Genomic DNA, 15,470 nt, shown 5'->3' with positions numbered 1-15,470 from the left:
AGCCCCGTCTTTGACAGGAGAAGGGAAGTGTAACTGGTGGGCGCCTCTGGCCAGGGACTGTCAGATCTGTAACCTCAACTCCTGCCAGGATACCCCGTAGCACTGAAGGAGCACATTGGTTGGTTGACTGCGGCTGGGATATACCTGAGTTGCTCTCCTATTTGAGGGGTTCAGTGCCAGAGCTAAGAACACAGGTGGCCGGTGCACCCACTGAAATTAGCAGGACTCTGTGACTGGGCAATTTTTGGGGAGTAGGTCCAGTTTCCGGGGAAAGTTAAAAACTGCTTGTTCCCTTTGGGTTCAAGTGCAGAGAAGACTACAATTCCCAGAAAGCTCTGGAATAGTCCTTAATCAAGGAGAACTACAGTTCCCAGAGGGCCTTCACTTGGCCTCAGGTGCCCCTTAGCTCAACCACTTGCCCGTGTCCAGTACTGCCTGTGAAATCATACAGATGTTTTCCAAACTTTGGCCAGAATGCAACTATGTAAAGGATTGGTACTGGAACTCCTGCTCGAAGCTATGCGTTTTGGTGCAGTATCATCCGTACTTTTACTGCCAGCTCGGCTGTGACCCACGGAGTGTCTGGCTTGGCTTGCAAAGTGTTCAGCAGGGGGGACAAAAAAGGAACTGCAGTGTCCCTTGATCGTAATGACTCGGACTGCCAGGGGCTTACCTGGATCCCTAGCGCCTATGAGGCCGTAGCGCGCCCGGCACAAGCGAGAGACAGCTAGTCCCAGGTTTTCGGAAAGGGACGCTGCTCCAGGGCACCTGAGGCCACAAGCCAGGACCAGCCAAGAGTACAAGTGTCCTCCGCGCAGCCCCATCGTTAGGGAAGGGAGGCCGAAATTGAGGCCGAGCCTTCTATCTGGTGGCCCCGCAACCCGAAAGGGACGAGAGCAGCCAGAGGCCGGAGAAGCACAACCGGGCTGGTGGAAACACGGCCGAGGCGAGGGCCGGGGAGAGGCAGGCGCTCCCCTTGTTACCTAAAACCAGGTGGGCACGGAGAAGCCACACCTGGGCCCCGGCGTGCGTCGCGCTCGGCTCCCCGCAGAGCTGAGGCCGGGAACGGCAGCACTTGTCGCCTGCGGCCCCCAGCTCAGGGCGGCCACCGCCACCGCCGAGGCCGCCCTGGGGGAAAATGGCCCGGGCGCGCGGCGGCTCCTTTAAGGCCCCTCCCCGGCCGCCCGCCCCCGCCCACGTGACCCGGGGCGGCCGCGCGCCGGCTCGGCCCCCCGCGCGAGCGGCGATGGCGGCGGCGGCGGGAGCTGCAGCGGTGGCGGCCGCCGAGGTGCGGAAGGGGAGGGGGAGAGGCGGGTGCATGCCCGCGCGCGCGCCCGGGGGAAGCGCGCGCCCGTGCAATGCTCCGGGGGTGCAACGGGGCCGGGGGGCCCGGGCGGGACTTGCAGCAATCCGGGGGGCCAGCACCGGGGGCGGATGAGGGGACCAGGGGGTGGGAGGTGGGGGGAGTGGGCACGGAGGCGCGCGTGCAGCCGCCGGCTGCCCCCGAGTGGGCGGCGGGCGCCGGGGCCCCAGCGACACGCGCGAGGGGCACGAGGGGCCGACCGCCGGGCTGGGGGGCAGCGGGCGCTGGAGGGGTTGGTGCCCGGGGTCCCCGCGGCCTGGGGGACAAAGGGGGAGCGGCGCGTGCAGCCGGGAGGAGGGGGCGGGGCCGGGGCGCGGAGGCCCCGCCCCCTCCCCCTCCTCTCCTCTCGGCCCCAGAGATGCGGGGTCTACCGAGAGGGAGGGGGGCTGATGCGGGCCCGGGGGAGGGGTCGAGCGGCCCCTCCGGGCAGCCGAGGCCGCGGCAGGGGGGGCGCCCACCGGGGAAGAGGTAGGCCCCGGAGCCTGCTGTCTCTTCCCAGGGCCCAGGCGTCCTGGGCCCCCCAACTCCCTACCGGGCTGACCAGCCCTCCTGTCCCTTGTCTCCCCTCCCAGGGGGAGCCCCCCGCGGAGGTGGGGGCACTGCTGCTGGAGAAGGAGCCCAGAGGAGCCGCGGAGAGAGGTGAGAGCAGCAGAAACGGGCGGGTGGACCTCGGTCTCCCCAGTAACAGCCCTGAGCCTGGAACTTTTTTCCCTTCCTCTTCAGTTCATGGCTCTCTGGGGGACCCCCCTCCTAGCGAGGAGACCCTGCCCAAGACCACCCCCGACCCCCTGGAGCCCGCTGGCCCCTCGTCCCCAGCCTCTGTCACCGTCACCGTTGGCGATGAGGGGGCCGATACCCCTGTGGGGGCCACACCGCTCATCGGGGATGAGCCCGAGAGTCTCGAGGGAGATGGGGATCTCCACGGGGGCCGCATCCTGCTGGGTGAGAGACAGGGCTGTGGGGCTGGGGGCGGGGGACCCCCTCCTGGCCTGCCTTCCCTCTTATCTTGCCATCTGCCTGCCTGTCTGTTTTCCAGGCCACGCCACCAAGTCCTTCCCCTCTTCCCCCAGCAAGGGGGGTGCCTGTCCCAGCCGCGCCAAGATGTCAATGACGGGGGCCGGCAAGTCGCCCCCCTCTGTCCAGAGCCTGGCCATGAGGCTGCTGAGTATGCCGGGCGCCCAGGGAGCGACTGCGGCGGGGCCCGAGCCCCCTCCCGCCACCCCCGGCCCAGAGGGGCAGCCTAAGGTCCACCGGGCTCGGAAAACCATGTCTAAGCCAGGCAACGGGCAGGTGAGTGCGAGGGGCTGTGGGGTGGGGTGACCAGCAGGGAGCCCCCGGGGCTTTTTTACAGTTTAGTTTCAGGCCAATCCGTCCACGGTTCTGGGCCTGGGGCCTTAATCTGAATAAACTCCCATCTTCCTTTCTCCCTGGAGTATCCTTTCTTAGAGAGGGAGGGGTCGGGGAGCAGCCACTAAAGAGTTAATTAGGTAGTCAACGTCTTTCTCACCTTTTCGATAAGGAGTGTGTAAAAGCACTTCTGCCTACTCTTCCTTTCTAGCTCCGAGCCAAGCCTGGGGGGAATTTTTTCCTCTTTTCTTTGAAAGGGCGCGAGCTCCCTTTTAAGCCTCTGGGAGTCCTTACCGGGGAGGAGGGCCACGGAAGTGACCCCAGCGGGAAATGACTAAGGCCCCAGAATCTCAGAAATTTCATGGCAGGGTTTTAAGGACTCTTGATCCGGTTGTGTCCAGTGGCTGTGGCTTTGGGCAGCCTGAGTCCAGGTCAGTTCATCTTGGGTGGGGGTGGGGGGTATTAACAGCCACAACACAGCATTTGCCAGCCCCTGCCAAGCATCCCACTTGGTGGTGGGAAGACGTTCATCAGCCGTCACCCAGGGTCTTTCGTCTCCCTGGGTTTCCTGGCCTGTAAAATGCGGGAAGCCCCTGCCTCTGAAGAGTGAGCGCTGAGTGAGCACTGGGCCGCTGGGCTCCCGAGCTCCTTTCCGGCTCCTGAATTCCAGGGTGTGGCTCTCCAGCCCCGCCCCACCTGGAGGTCCCCGCCCACTGGTCTAAGTGTGCTCCCTCTGGCCCCCAGCCCCCAGTCCCCGAGAAGCGGCCCCCCGAGGTGCAGCACTTCCGCATGAGTGATGACCTGCACTCCCTGGGGAAGGTGACCTCAGGTCAGTCCCACCTCCACCCGCCTGCGCCGGCCCTGGCCCCAGGGTCCAGGGGCCCGGCCTCACTCCCTTCTCCTTCCAGACGCTGTGAAAAGGAGGAAGCTGAACTCCGGAGGCCTGGTGAGCCAGGGAGGCAGGGGGCGTCTCCCCCTGGGGGGCTGCCTGGGGGTGGGGGCCAGGCCTGGGGCTGAGCTCTGCGGCAGGTGCCAGTGGCCTCAGAGTTTCTGGTCTTTTTCTAGTCGGAGGAATTGGGGTCTGCCCGGGGCTTGGGAGCAGTGACTCTGGAGAAGGGGGACCCCGGGCCCCTGGAGGAGTGGGAGACGGTGGTGGGGGACGACTTCAGCCTCTACTACGATTCCTACTCCGTGGATGAGCGCGTGGACTCCGACAGCAAGGTGAGGCGTGGCCCCCCCACAGCCTGCCCCCCCGTGGCCAGGCTCCTGCACTGCTTCCTGCCCCCCCTTTTCTTTAAACCTTACAAACACCTACTTACCCACCACCCAGAACTACCTGTGATGTGTTTCCACCCCAAGCCTTCCCCTGATCCTCTCCACCGAGGTCAGCGCCGTCCTGAGCTCTGGGTTTAGCATCCCTTTTTGTTTGGGGTTTTTTATTCCCTTGTTCAAGCCCTGCCATCCCCCAATACACATACCTATCGCATTACTTTAAAGCTAAATCGCAGACATTACATCATTTTATCTATAAATATTTTCATCTGCATCTTTAGATAAAGGGCTTTTAAAATATTACTACGTTGCTACTTACACAGCAAGAGTTTACCAGCAATTCTCAAATCCTATCAAAAATCTGGACTGTGTTCCTGTTTCTTTAGTTGGTTCCTAGATGGGTTTTTGTTTGTCAAGATCCAGATGAGGTGCACACGTTGGTTTGCTGGCATTTGTCTTAGTTCTCTCTTGAGATATAGTTTCACCCTCTGTTTCGAAATTTTTCTTCTTTGCCATTTATTTATTGGAGAAACCAGGTCAGTTAGCCTACAGACTTTTCCTCGCAGTTAGATGTTGAACTTGTGGTGAGCTTTGATATGTTCCTCTCTGCCCCGTGTTTTTAAGAAACTGATGGATCTACAAGTGTGGTCAGCTCTAGGTTCCTTTTTTTTCCTTTTTCTTTATTTGCAAGAAGGCTTGATAGTTGGTTCCAAATACTTCCTTACGCATCACCAGGGAAGCCCAGAATACCTGCCCGGCCATCTCTTGTTAGGGATGTTAACACGGCTCGGAGCTCGGGTGATGTCACCCTGATCCGCTTACATGCAGAGTCGTCTGCTGGCTTTTCACCTAGTGTGTGAGTCGTCCTGCCTGTTTACGAACATCATAAAAAGGGTATCGTGCTATCCAGAGGTTCTTAACCTCTTTTTATTGCACGGACCCCTGTGCCAGTCGGGTGAAAACCTCAGACCCCTTCCTAAGCCCACGCTGCCCTGTGTGTTATTCAGTGAATGTACCACACCCGCACCAACATGTCCCTACGAGAATACTGTTTCTTTGGATTTTAATTCAAGCTCGTGGACCCCTTGTTAAGAACCACTGTGCTATACCATTGTCCCTTGGAACTTGCTTTTTATTTTCTACTCCACATGGCGTTGCACGCACGTTCTTTGTCCCTGTAGCTCCTCTGGCACTGCAGTGTGGTAGTCCACTGCTCCCTGTCCAGTCCCTTCCCTTCTCCCTCCCACGCCCCCTCCTGCAGGGAGCCCTCCCTGGTTGATCCCACCTTATCCAGCCCTGGGGGTGGGTGTGTCCTGCCGGGCCCCTCCCCCAGGAGAGAGCTGCGGCCTGGGGTCACTGTCGCCCACCCCACCGGGTCCCTCTCCCAGTCTGAAGTTGAAGCTCTGGCGGAACAGCTGAGTGAGGAAGAGGAGGAGGAAGAAGAGGAGGAAGAGGAAGAGGAGGAGGAGGAGGAAGAAGAGGAAGAGGAAGATGAAGAGTCCGGCAACCAGTCAGACAGAGTGAGGGCGGGACGCGGGGCGGCCGGGAGGAGCGGCGGTGCCTGGTGCGGGCTTGTCCCGGCGGCTGACCGTCCCTCCGCCCCCAGAGTGGCTCCAGCGGCCGGCGCAAGGCCAAGAAGAAGTGGAGGAAGGACAGCCCGTGGGTGAAGCCCTCCCGGAAGCGGCGGAAGCGGGAGCCCCCGCGGGCCAAGGAGCCCCGAGGTGAGCGGGCGCCTCCGCCCCTGGGCCCCTCGCTGGCCCCCTCCCGCCCCCAGAGCACGCACGTCCACGAGCGCGCCCGCATGCACGCCTGCACGAGCCCCGCGGCCACGCCACGCCCTGCGAGCTCGCACTCTCGCTCTCTCTGTCTCTGTGTCAGGAGTGAATGGTGTGGGCTCGGCAGGCCCCAGTGAGTACATGGAGGTCCCTCTGGGGTCCCTGGAGCTGCCCAGCGAGGGGACCCTCTCCCCCAACCACGCTGGTAATTGCCAATTGCCGGGGCAGGGAGAGTCACCAGGGGGCGGAGCCCCAGGGGCCGAAGGGGACGGGAAGGCCAGGGGCCCGGGGCCGCTGCCGTCACGGCCAGGCTTTGGGGGTTCCGGAGCGTGGCGGGAGAGGTTGGACGGGGGCGGGGGTAAGAGGACCCCCCGGGGTCCCAGAGGCCGAGGGACCCGGCCGCCCTCAGCTCCTCGTCTCCTCCCCCCAAGGGGTCTCCAATGACACGTCCTCGCTGGAGACGGAGCGTGGGTTCGAGGAGCTGCCCCTCTGCAGCTGCCGCATGGAGGCGCCCAAGATCGACCGCATCAGCGAGCGGGCGGGCCACAAGTGCATGGCCACGGAGAGCGTGGACGGAGAGGTGGGCCACGGAGAGCGTGGACGGAGAGGGGGGCCCCGCCGCGGGTGGGGCGGCAGGCAGGCCACAAGTGCATGGCCACAGAGAGCGTGGACGGAGAGGTGGGCTGCGCCACATGCAGGGCAGCGGGCGGGCCACAAGTGCATGGCCACGGAGAGTGTGGACGGAGAGGTGGGCCGCAGGCGGGGCGGTGGGCGGGCCACAAGTGCACAGCCACGGAGAGCGTGGACGGAGAAGGGGGCGGTGGGCGGGCCACAAGTGCATGGCCACGGAGAGCATGGACAGAGAGGTGGGCTGCACCACATGCAGGGCGGTGGGCAGGCCACAAGTGCATGGCCACGGAGAGCGTGGACAGAGAGGTGGGCCGCGCCACAGGCGGGGCGGTGGGCGGGCCACAAGTGCATGGCGACAGAGAGGTGGGCCGCGCCACACGCGGGGTGGTGGGTGGGCCACAAGTGCATGGCCACGGAAAGCGTGGACGGAGAGGTGGGCCACGCTGCGGGCAGGGCGGTGGGCAGGCCACAAGTGGATGGCCACGGAGAGCGTGGACAGGGAGGTAGGCCGCGCCGCGGGAGGGGCGGCGGGCGGGCCTGGGCCCCCGCTCACGCCCCCTTGCCCGCCTCCATGCCCCCAGCTGTCGGGCTGCAGCGCCGCCATCCTCAAGCGGGAGACCATGAGGCCTTCGAGCCGCGTGGCGCTGATGGTGCTCTGTGAGGCACACCGCGCCCGCATGGTCAAGCACCACTGCTGCCCGGGGTGCGGCTACTTCTGCACGGCGGTGAGTGGCCGGCGGGGGGCGGGCGGGCGGGTGCGCCCCGGGGACAGGCGGCTCCCGGGGCTGACCGCGCCTCCCGGCCCAGGGCACCTTCCTGGAGTGCCACCCCGACTTCCGCGTGGCCCACCGCTTCCACAAGGCCTGTGTGTCGCAGCTGAACGGCATGATCTTCTGTCCCCACTGCGGGGAGGACGCCTCCGAGGCCCAGGAGGTGACCATCCCCCGGGGGGACGGGGCGGCCCCGCCGGCCGGCACCGCCGCCCCCCTGCCCCCACCCCTGGCCCAGGACGCCCCCGGGAGAGCCGACACCTCCCAGCCCAGGTACTGCCCCCCTCCCTCCCGGGGGTTCCCGCCCCACCCCGCCCCCCCCAGACACCGGTGACGTCTCCTCCAGCGCCCGGATGCGAGGGCACGGGGAGCCCCGGCGCCCCCCCTGCGACCCCCTGGCCGACACCATCGACAGCTCGGGGCCGTCCCTGACCCTGCCCAACGGGGGCTGCCTCTCCGCCGTGGGGCTGCCGCCCGGGCCCGGCCGCGAGGCCCTGGAGAAGGCGCTGGTCATCCAGGAGTCGGAAAGGCGAGTGGGGGTGCTGCCCCGAGGCGCGGCACCCCGGGCGGGCTGCAGGGGCGGCTGGGCCGGGGGCTGACCCACCCTGCTTCGCCCCCGCAGGCGGAAGAAGCTGCGCTTCCACCCGCGGCAGCTGTACCTGTCGGTGAAGCAGGGCGAGCTGCAGAAGGTGATCCTGATGCTGTGTGAGTGCTCCCCGCCTCCGCTCGCACACCTGCCGGAACCAGCGGTCAGGCCCTGGGCTGGGGCCGGCGGGGAGCGGCGAGGGCCCCCGCCCCACCCCAGGGACCGGGCGTGGTGGGGAGCAGACCCCCAGGAGGGCGAGGGGCCCCAAGGACCAGGCTTGGTGGGGAGCAGACCCCCAGAAGGGCGGGGGGGGCTCCAGGGACCGGGTGCAGTGGGGAGCAGACCCCCAGGAGGATGGGGAGGGGCCCCAGGGACCAGGCGCAGTGGGGAGCAGACCCTCAGGAGGGCAGGGGGGCCCCAGGGACCGGGCGCGGTGGGGAACAGACCCCCAGGAGGGTGGGGGGGCCCCAGGGACTGGGCGCGGTGGGGAGCAGACCCCCAGGAGGGCAGGGGGGGCCCAAGGGACCAGGCGCAGTGGGGAGCAGACCCCCAGGAGGGCAGGGGGGCCCCAGGGACCGGGCGCGGTGGGGAACAGACCCCCAGGAGGATGGGGAGGGGCCCCAGGGACCAGGCGCAGTGGGGAGCAGACCCTCAGGAGGGCAGGGGGGCCCCAGGGACTGGGCTCGGTGGGGAGCAGACCCCCAGGAGGGCAGGGGGGGCCCAAGGGACCAGGCGCAGTGGGGAGCAGATCCCCAGGAGGGCAGGGGGGCCCCAGGGACTGGGCTCGGTGGGGAGCAGACCCCCAGGAGGGCAGGGGGGGCCCAAGGGACCAGGCGCAGTGGGGAGCAGACCCCCAGGAGGGCAGGGGGGCCCCAGGGACCGGGCGCGGTGGGGAACAGACCCCCAGGAGGATGGGGAGGGGCCCCAGGGACCGGGCGCGGTGGGGAACAGACCCCCAGGAGGGTGGGGGGAGCCCCAGGGACCGGGCTCGGTGGGGAGCAGACCCCCAGGAGGGTGGGGGGGGCCCCAGGGACCGGGCACAGTGGGGAGCAGACCCCCAGGAGGGCAGGGGTCCCCAGGGACCGGGCGCAGTAGGGAACAGAACCCCAGGAGGACAGGGGCGCCCCAGGGACTGAGCTCGGTGGTGAGCAGACCCCCGGGAGGGCAGGGGGGCTCCAGGGACCAGGCACGTCGGGGAGCAGACCTCCGGGAGTGCGGGGGTGCCCCAGGGACCAGGCTCGGTGGGGAGCCGACCTCAGGAGGGCATGGGTCCCCAGGGACCGGGTGCAGTGGGGAACAGAACCCCAGGAGGAAAGGGGCGCCCCAGGGACTGAGCTCGGTGGGGAGCAGACCGCCCGGAGGGCGGGGAGGAGGGCGAGCAGGCACAGCTGCCGGCACCGCTCTGAGCGCCTGCCCCGCTGAAGTACCCGGCCCCCGCGCCGTGGTGCCGAGGGCAGTGCAGGGGCTCCTGGCGCCTCGAGGATGCCGCGGCCGAGGCGAGCCCCAGGAGGGGCCCCTAACCCCGACCGGGGTGCCAAGGCTTCCCGGAGGACCTGCCGCCCGCCCCTGGCTCGCTGACCACGTGTCCCCCCCTCTCCCGGCTCGACGGGCTCTCCCCGCAGTGGACAACCTGGACCCCAACTTCCAGAGCGACCAGCAGAGCAAGCGCACGCCGCTGCACGCGGCCGCGCAGAAGGGCTCGGTGGAGATCTGCCACGTGCTGCTGCAGGTGAGCTGCCGCCCCGCTCGCCCGCCCGCCCCGCGCAGCCCCCCGCCCGGCCCCCCGCCCGGCCCCAGCCCGCCTGCCCTCTCCCCGCAGGCGGGCGCCAACGTCAACGCGGTGGACAAGCAGCAGCGGACGCCGCTGATGGAGGCCGTGGTCAACAACCACCTGGAGGCGGCCCGCTACATGGTGCAGCGCGGTGGCTGCGTCTACAGCAAGGTGCGGGCGGCGGCCCCTGGGGACGCGGGGGGGGGGGGGGGTCCGAGGTTCCGGCTGGGGGCACCGCCCGCCTGTGTGTCCCCCAGGAGGAAGACGGCTCAACCTGCCTCCACCACGCAGCCAAAATCGGGAACCTGGAGATGGTCAGCCTGCTGCTCAGCACGGGACAGGTGGACGTCAACGCTCAGGTCAGCCCCCCGCCCACCGCCCCGCCCGGCCGCCCGTGCCCAGGCCGACCCGCCCTCACCCCCTTGCCACCCGCAGGACAGCGGGGGCTGGACGCCCATCATCTGGGCCGCCGAGCACAAGCACATCGAGGTCATCCGCATGCTGCTGACGCGGGGCGCCGACGTCACCCTCACCGACAACGTGAGCCGCCGCGCGGGTCCCGGGCGCGGGTGGGGGGAGGCCGGGCCCCGGCGCTGGGCAGCCGCCCCACCCCGTGCCTCCTGCCCCGCCAGGAGGAGAACATCTGCCTGCACTGGGCCTCCTTCACGGGCAGCGCCGCCATCGCCGAGGTCCTCCTGAACGCGCGCTGCGACCTACACGCCGTCAACTACCACGGTGACACGCCGCTGCACATCGCGGCCCGCGAGAGCTACCACGACTGCGTGCTGTGAGCGCCCACCCGCCCCCTCGCCCCCGGCTGCGCCCCCGCCCTCCCCTCACGGCTCCCCGCGCCCACCCCAGGCTGTTCCTGTCGCGCGGGGCGAACCCCGAGCTGCGCAACAAGGAGGGGGACACGGCGTGGGACCTGACCCCAGAGCGCTCCGACGTGTGGTTTGCGCTCCAGCTTAACCGCAAGCTGCGCCTCGGCGTGGGGAACCGGGCCGCCCGCACTGAGAAGATCATCTGCCGGTGAGCCCCCGCCGGGCTTGGCCCGCATGGAGCGCACCCAGCCGAGGTTGAACCTCGAGTGCCAGGGAGCGGAGGGGGCTCCAGCGGTCGGTGCCTCCTCCCACATCAGAGGTCCCGGGTTCGGTTCCTAAAGAAGTGAGCTGGCAAGATGGGCAGGCATGACAAGCTGACGCAACAAGAGACACAAGAAGGAAAACAATGAGAGACACAACAAAGCAGGGATTGGAGGTGGCTCACGCAACTAGGTGCCTCCCTTGCACATCAGAGGTCCCAGGTTTGGTTCCCAGTGTCTCCTAAAGAAACAAGGACAAACAGGCACTGCAGGAGAATCTCAAACACTTATTGATCTGAAATTCAAAAAAATTTTTCAAAGATTTATTTTTATTTCTCTCCTCTCCCCTCGTTGTCTGCTCTTTGTGTCAGTTTGCTGTGTGGTGTTCTGTGTCCACTTGTATTATCAGGCGGCAATGGGAAACTGCGTCTTTTTTGTTGCGTCATCTTGCCGTGTCAGCTCTCCATGTGTGCGGCACCACTCCTGGGCAGGCTGCCCCCTTTTCACACAGGGCGGCTCTCCTTATGGGCTGCGCTCCTTGCACGTGGGGCTCTTCTTAGTGGGAGTGGCCTGCATGACAAGGCATTCCTTGCATGCGGCAGCACTGCACATGGACCAGTCCACACGGGTCAGGAGGCCCTGGGTATCTAACTCTGGGCCCTCCATATGGTACATGGACACTCTATCAGTTGAGCCACGTCCACTTCCCTGAAATTCAAATTTAACTAGGGGGACGCGGACTCGGCCCAGTGGGTAGGGCGTCCGTCTACCACATGGGAGGTCCGCAGTTCAAACCCATGTGGAGCTGGCCCACGCGCAAGGAGTGCCCTGCCACGCAGGGGTGTCCCCCGCATAGGGAGCCCCACACGCAAGGAGTGCGCCCTGTAAGGAGAGCCGCCCAGCACGAAAGAAAGTGCAGCCTGCTCAGGAGTGGCGCCGCCCACACGGAGAGCTGACACAGCAAGGAGTAGAAGCGGACAAAGAAGAACATGCAGCAAATGGACACAGAGCAGACAGCTGGGGGCGGGGAGGGTAGAGAAATAAATAAAAAACTAATAATGAAAAAAATTTAGGCACTTGCATTTTATCTGGTAACTCTATTCTGACTGCTGAACCCCAGACCACCCCAGTCTCCTCCCCACGCTCTAGGGAACCCCAGAAGCCCCTCCAGACCCTGTCCTGGCTTGTGCAGCCTCCGCTTCCCCCCAAACCCCGGTGAGCCAGGGTCGCCCCCAGCCCCTTCTCGGACGGAGGTGCGCCCCTCACCCAGCCCCGTCTCCCCTTCTGCCAGGGACGTGGCTCGGGGCTACGAGAACGTGCCCATTCCCTGCGTCAACGGCGTGGACGGCGAGCCCTGCCCCGAGGATTACAAGTACATCTCGGAGAACTGCGAGACGTCCACCATGAACATCGACCGCAACATCACGCACCTGCAGGTGAGGCCTCGAGGCGCCCAGAGCCGCCCAGCGCGGGCAGGCGGGACCCCCACCGAGGCTGCAGGGGCGCACGGGCTTGCGGTGGCCCTGAGGACACCCTCATCTGCGGCACCTTGATCCGCCCTCCCCCTGGGGCCACCACCCCCTCCACCCTGAAGCCCGGCCCCCGGGGAGGGGCCGCAGTGGGGGGCCGGTGGTGGGGTGCGCTGACCCTGCGCCTCCCCGCCCAGCACTGCACGTGCGTGGACGACTGCTCCAGCTCCAACTGCCTGTGCGGCCAGCTCAGCATCCGCTGCTGGTATGACAAGGTGTGTGCCTCGCCCTGCACAGCGCCCGTCCTGCCTCGGCCTCTGGCCTCTCGGGCCAGCTCCCCGGGGGCCCGGCCCTGCCCCAACCCTGTGGGGGAGGCAGGGGGCGATGCCAGGTGGGACGGGCCCAGGTGCATGCAGGTGGGGTGCTGGCGTTCCTGTGCGTCCCAGGTCCAGGGTCCCCCGGGCTCCCCGGCCCATCGTCACCCCCTGGGGGCGGGGCCAGCAGTGGGTTTTTTCTTGGGGCTCTTGGGGGTCCTGAGCAGCTGAGCAGGTGCTGCACAGAAACCGCTGTCCTCTCCTCCCTCTGGACCCCAGGATGGGCGGCTGCTGCAGGAATTTAACAAGATCGAGCCCCCCCTGATCTTCGAGTGCAACCAGGCGTGCTCCTGCTGGAGAAACTGCAAGAACCGCGTGGTGCAGAGCGGCATCAAGTGAGGCCCCCGCCCCGCGGCACCCCCCCTCCCCCGGCTTTTGCCGGCCTCCCCCACCCACCAGCACCTCCCTCCCCCCACAGGGTGCGGCTGCAGCTCTACCGGACAGCCAAGATGGGCTGGGGGGTCCGCGCCCTGCAGACCATCCCCCAGGGCACCTTCATCTGCGAGTGAGTCAGGCAGGGGCCCCTTGGCACCTGGGGGGGGGCGCACGGCTACAGCGTCGTCCTGACTGCTGCCCCAGGACCCCTCCCCAGCCCACGCTGCCCCCCGCCCGCGCTGCCCGGCACGTAGGGCCTTTGCCGCCACGGCGCACGCCGTCCTCCCCTCCACCCGGGTGTGCTCCGAGCCTCCCCACAACTTCTCCCTACCTTCCCTGAGCCTCCCCACGCCCTCTCCCCTACCTTGCGCGCTGGGCGCTGGGACGAGCACCACTTTGGGAGACAGGCCTTGGCTGGAGTCCTGCTCCTCCACAGTGTCTTTGGTCAAGTCACTTTTCTTCTTGCAGCTCATTTTTCTCACCTGTAGAATGGAGGTGATAAGAGCGATCCTCCCGCCCACCTCCTCAGGGCCGTACCCCCCCATGTTCTCTCATCTCTGAGTCTGTAATCGCGCAACCTCCCCTCCTCCCCCCTGGCCCTCCTCCACAGCCTTCCAGCTTATCTAGATCTCCTTTAGTCTGAAGAAGGAGACCTTAGCTCACGCTGTTTGTCCATTCAGGGGACTGCCCAGTTTCTCTCCATCGTGTTGCGTTCTCAGCCAAGTGGCCCCTTCCTCTGGCCTCAGTTTCCCCACCAGCCACGCCCTACATGCCTGGCCTCCCTCTCTTGGCGTCTGCCTCGGCCTCCGGGCGGCTGCTGTGGCTTTCAGGACGCTGGCCCTTCCATCCTGCCCTCCGCGGGCTCCTCCCGCTCCCTCCGCTGTCCAGACGGGGTCCTACCCCCATGTCCTCACCGCCCCTGTGCCTCCTGCCCTTCAGCCCTGCATCACCCGCTGCCTGCTGGCAGTCCCCAGTTCGCAGCCTCCTCCCTGCGTCTGAGCTGAACCCGCCCCCCCCCCGACCCCCCCCCCCCCCCCGCGGGTGCTGGTCCTGCGTTGCCAGGCGCACCTGAGCCTCCCTCTGTCCAGCCTCCAGCCCTCCCCTTCGACTTGGTGGGCGTGGCTTCTCCGGGTCCCCACAGCTGCCAGTCCAGCGATTGCTGCGGCTGCCCCTTGGGGGGACGCCTGTGTCGTCCCCGCGCCCCTCCTGCCAATCCCGCTCCCCCCTCCTCAGCCAGGCTGACCTGGGGGGCCCGTGGCTGGGAACTGGGGCAGCTGACGAGTGGCGAATGGGGATTGCATGCGAGCAGAGGCGGGGTTTGGGGCAGCTGCTCGCCCCCCGCTCACCCTCAGAACCCCCCGTGCTGCCCCACAGGTATGTCGGGGAGCTGATCTCGGACGCCGAGGCCGACGTGAGAGAAGATGATTCCTACCTCTTCGACTTAGATAACAAGGTGAGCCGGAGACCTTTCTGTCCCCCTCCGCTCCCCGGGGCTTGGGGAGGTGGGACGGGAGGGCAGGGGGTCGGGGGGCTGGCCAGGGGCAGGGAGGTGCAGCTGTGACGCCCCTCTCTCCAGGACGGAGAGGTCTACTGCATCGACGCCCGTTACTACGGCAACATCAGCCGCTTCATCAACCACCTGTGCGACCCCAACATCATCCCGGTGCGCGTCTTCATGCTGCACCAGGACCTGCGGTTCCCGCGCATCGCCTTCTTCAGCTCCCGAGACATCCGGACCGGGGAGGAGCTGGGGTGAGGCCAGGGGCGTGGGCGAGGCGGCCGCCTTGGCCGGGAGCGGGAGGCCGGAGCGGCGGTTTCCAGGCGCAGGCGGCCGAGTGTGCACACCTGTTACCGGGGGGGTTGCTAAGACAAGGTCCCCGGCTCGCCGAGGCGCTGTGCGAGTAGGTCAGGGCCAAGCCAGCTCCCCGGGTGGTGCCGGCGCTGAGAGCGCTCAGAGGCCCAGCGCTCCGGGGCCGAAGGCGGGCGTGGGCTCCACGCAGCCGGGGGCCGGGCGCCGCAAGCCCCTCGTGCCGCCCCCGACAGGTTTGACTACGGCGACCGCTTTCTGGGACATCAAAAGCAAATACTTCACCTGCCAGTGCGGCTCCGAGAAGTGCAAGCACTCGGCCGAGGCCATCGCGCTGGAGCAGAGCCGCCTGGCCCGCCTGGACCCCCCACCCCCGAGCTGCTGCCGGAGCTCGGCCCCCTGCCTCCCCCTCAACCCCTGAGGACGGCCGAGCCCCTCCCTGCCCGAGCCTGGCTGGCCTCCAGCTCCAGCGGCCCCCACGCCCCCCCCCCCCCCCCCCCCCCCCCCCGCTGCTTGCAGCCCGTGCTGGGGGGGCAGCCCACCCGGGGGGCGCTGCCGTCTTCCCACCCCCCACCCCTTCTCACATTCCTAGGCCAGAGACCCCGGCCAGGCCCTGGAGGTCTGACGGCCCCCCTCTCCCAGAGCTGGCCGCCCCGCCGCCCCCCCCCCAGCTGAAGTTTGATGAATTGAAATCAGGCCTCCAGGCCAACTGACTTCTTTTGTCCTCAGTAAATGTTGCATTTGGTAACAAGCTGTCCAGGTGATTTTGAGGGGAGTGAGGGGGTGGGGACATAACGGCCAGAGGGACCGTGGGGCCGGGGGCCAAGTGGGGCGGGAAGCAGGCAAGACA

At 67.0% G+C, this 15,470-nt stretch overlaps 1 protein-coding gene and 1 long non-coding RNA gene across 3 annotated transcripts; one reads left to right on the top strand and one right to left on the bottom strand.

Moving 5' to 3' along the window:
• Positions 1 to 1,231: 1,231 nt before the first annotated feature.
• Positions 1,232 to 15,371, top strand: EHMT2 (euchromatic histone lysine methyltransferase 2). Its single transcript, XM_058306517.1, is given in 30 exon segments — positions 1,232 to 1,288; positions 1,936 to 2,002; positions 2,087 to 2,305; positions 2,400 to 2,653; positions 3,455 to 3,539; positions 3,619 to 3,656; positions 3,776 to 3,931; positions 5,371 to 5,502; positions 5,589 to 5,703; positions 5,861 to 5,962; positions 6,189 to 6,337; positions 6,969 to 7,112; positions 7,195 to 7,430; positions 7,504 to 7,686; positions 7,780 to 7,862; positions 9,366 to 9,472; positions 9,563 to 9,685; positions 9,772 to 9,873; positions 9,950 to 10,054; positions 10,147 to 10,301; positions 10,376 to 10,543; positions 11,887 to 12,031; positions 12,262 to 12,339; positions 12,658 to 12,773; positions 12,857 to 12,943; positions 14,188 to 14,266; positions 14,390 to 14,565; positions 14,857 to 14,875; positions 14,877 to 14,984; positions 14,987 to 15,371. Coding segments are annotated over 30 exon segments (3,882 nt in total). The 5' UTR covers positions 1,232 to 1,246; the 3' UTR covers positions 15,296 to 15,371.
• LOC131280355 (uncharacterized) lies at positions 10,933 to 14,239 on the bottom strand. Of its 2 annotated transcripts, none has more exons than XR_009187843.1 (4): positions 14,160 to 14,239; positions 13,178 to 13,295; positions 11,862 to 12,970; positions 10,933 to 11,165 (listed from the first exon to the last, which is right to left on the bottom strand). It is a non-coding gene; the product is annotated as an uncharacterized lncRNA (long non-coding RNA). The 2 variants fall into 2 exon arrangements; XR_009187844.1 differs by lacking the exon at positions 14,160 to 14,239 and adding an exon at positions 13,882 to 13,998.
• Positions 15,372 to 15,470: the final 99 nt, after the last annotated feature.

Source organism: Dasypus novemcinctus, chromosome 11 (assembly GCF_030445035.2).
Source record: "Dasypus novemcinctus isolate mDasNov1 chromosome 11, mDasNov1.1.hap2, whole genome shotgun sequence".
NCBI classification, from domain to species: Eukaryota; Metazoa; Chordata; class Mammalia; order Cingulata; family Dasypodidae; genus Dasypus; species Dasypus novemcinctus.
This window is presented reverse-complemented; position numbering and strand designations above follow the sequence as displayed.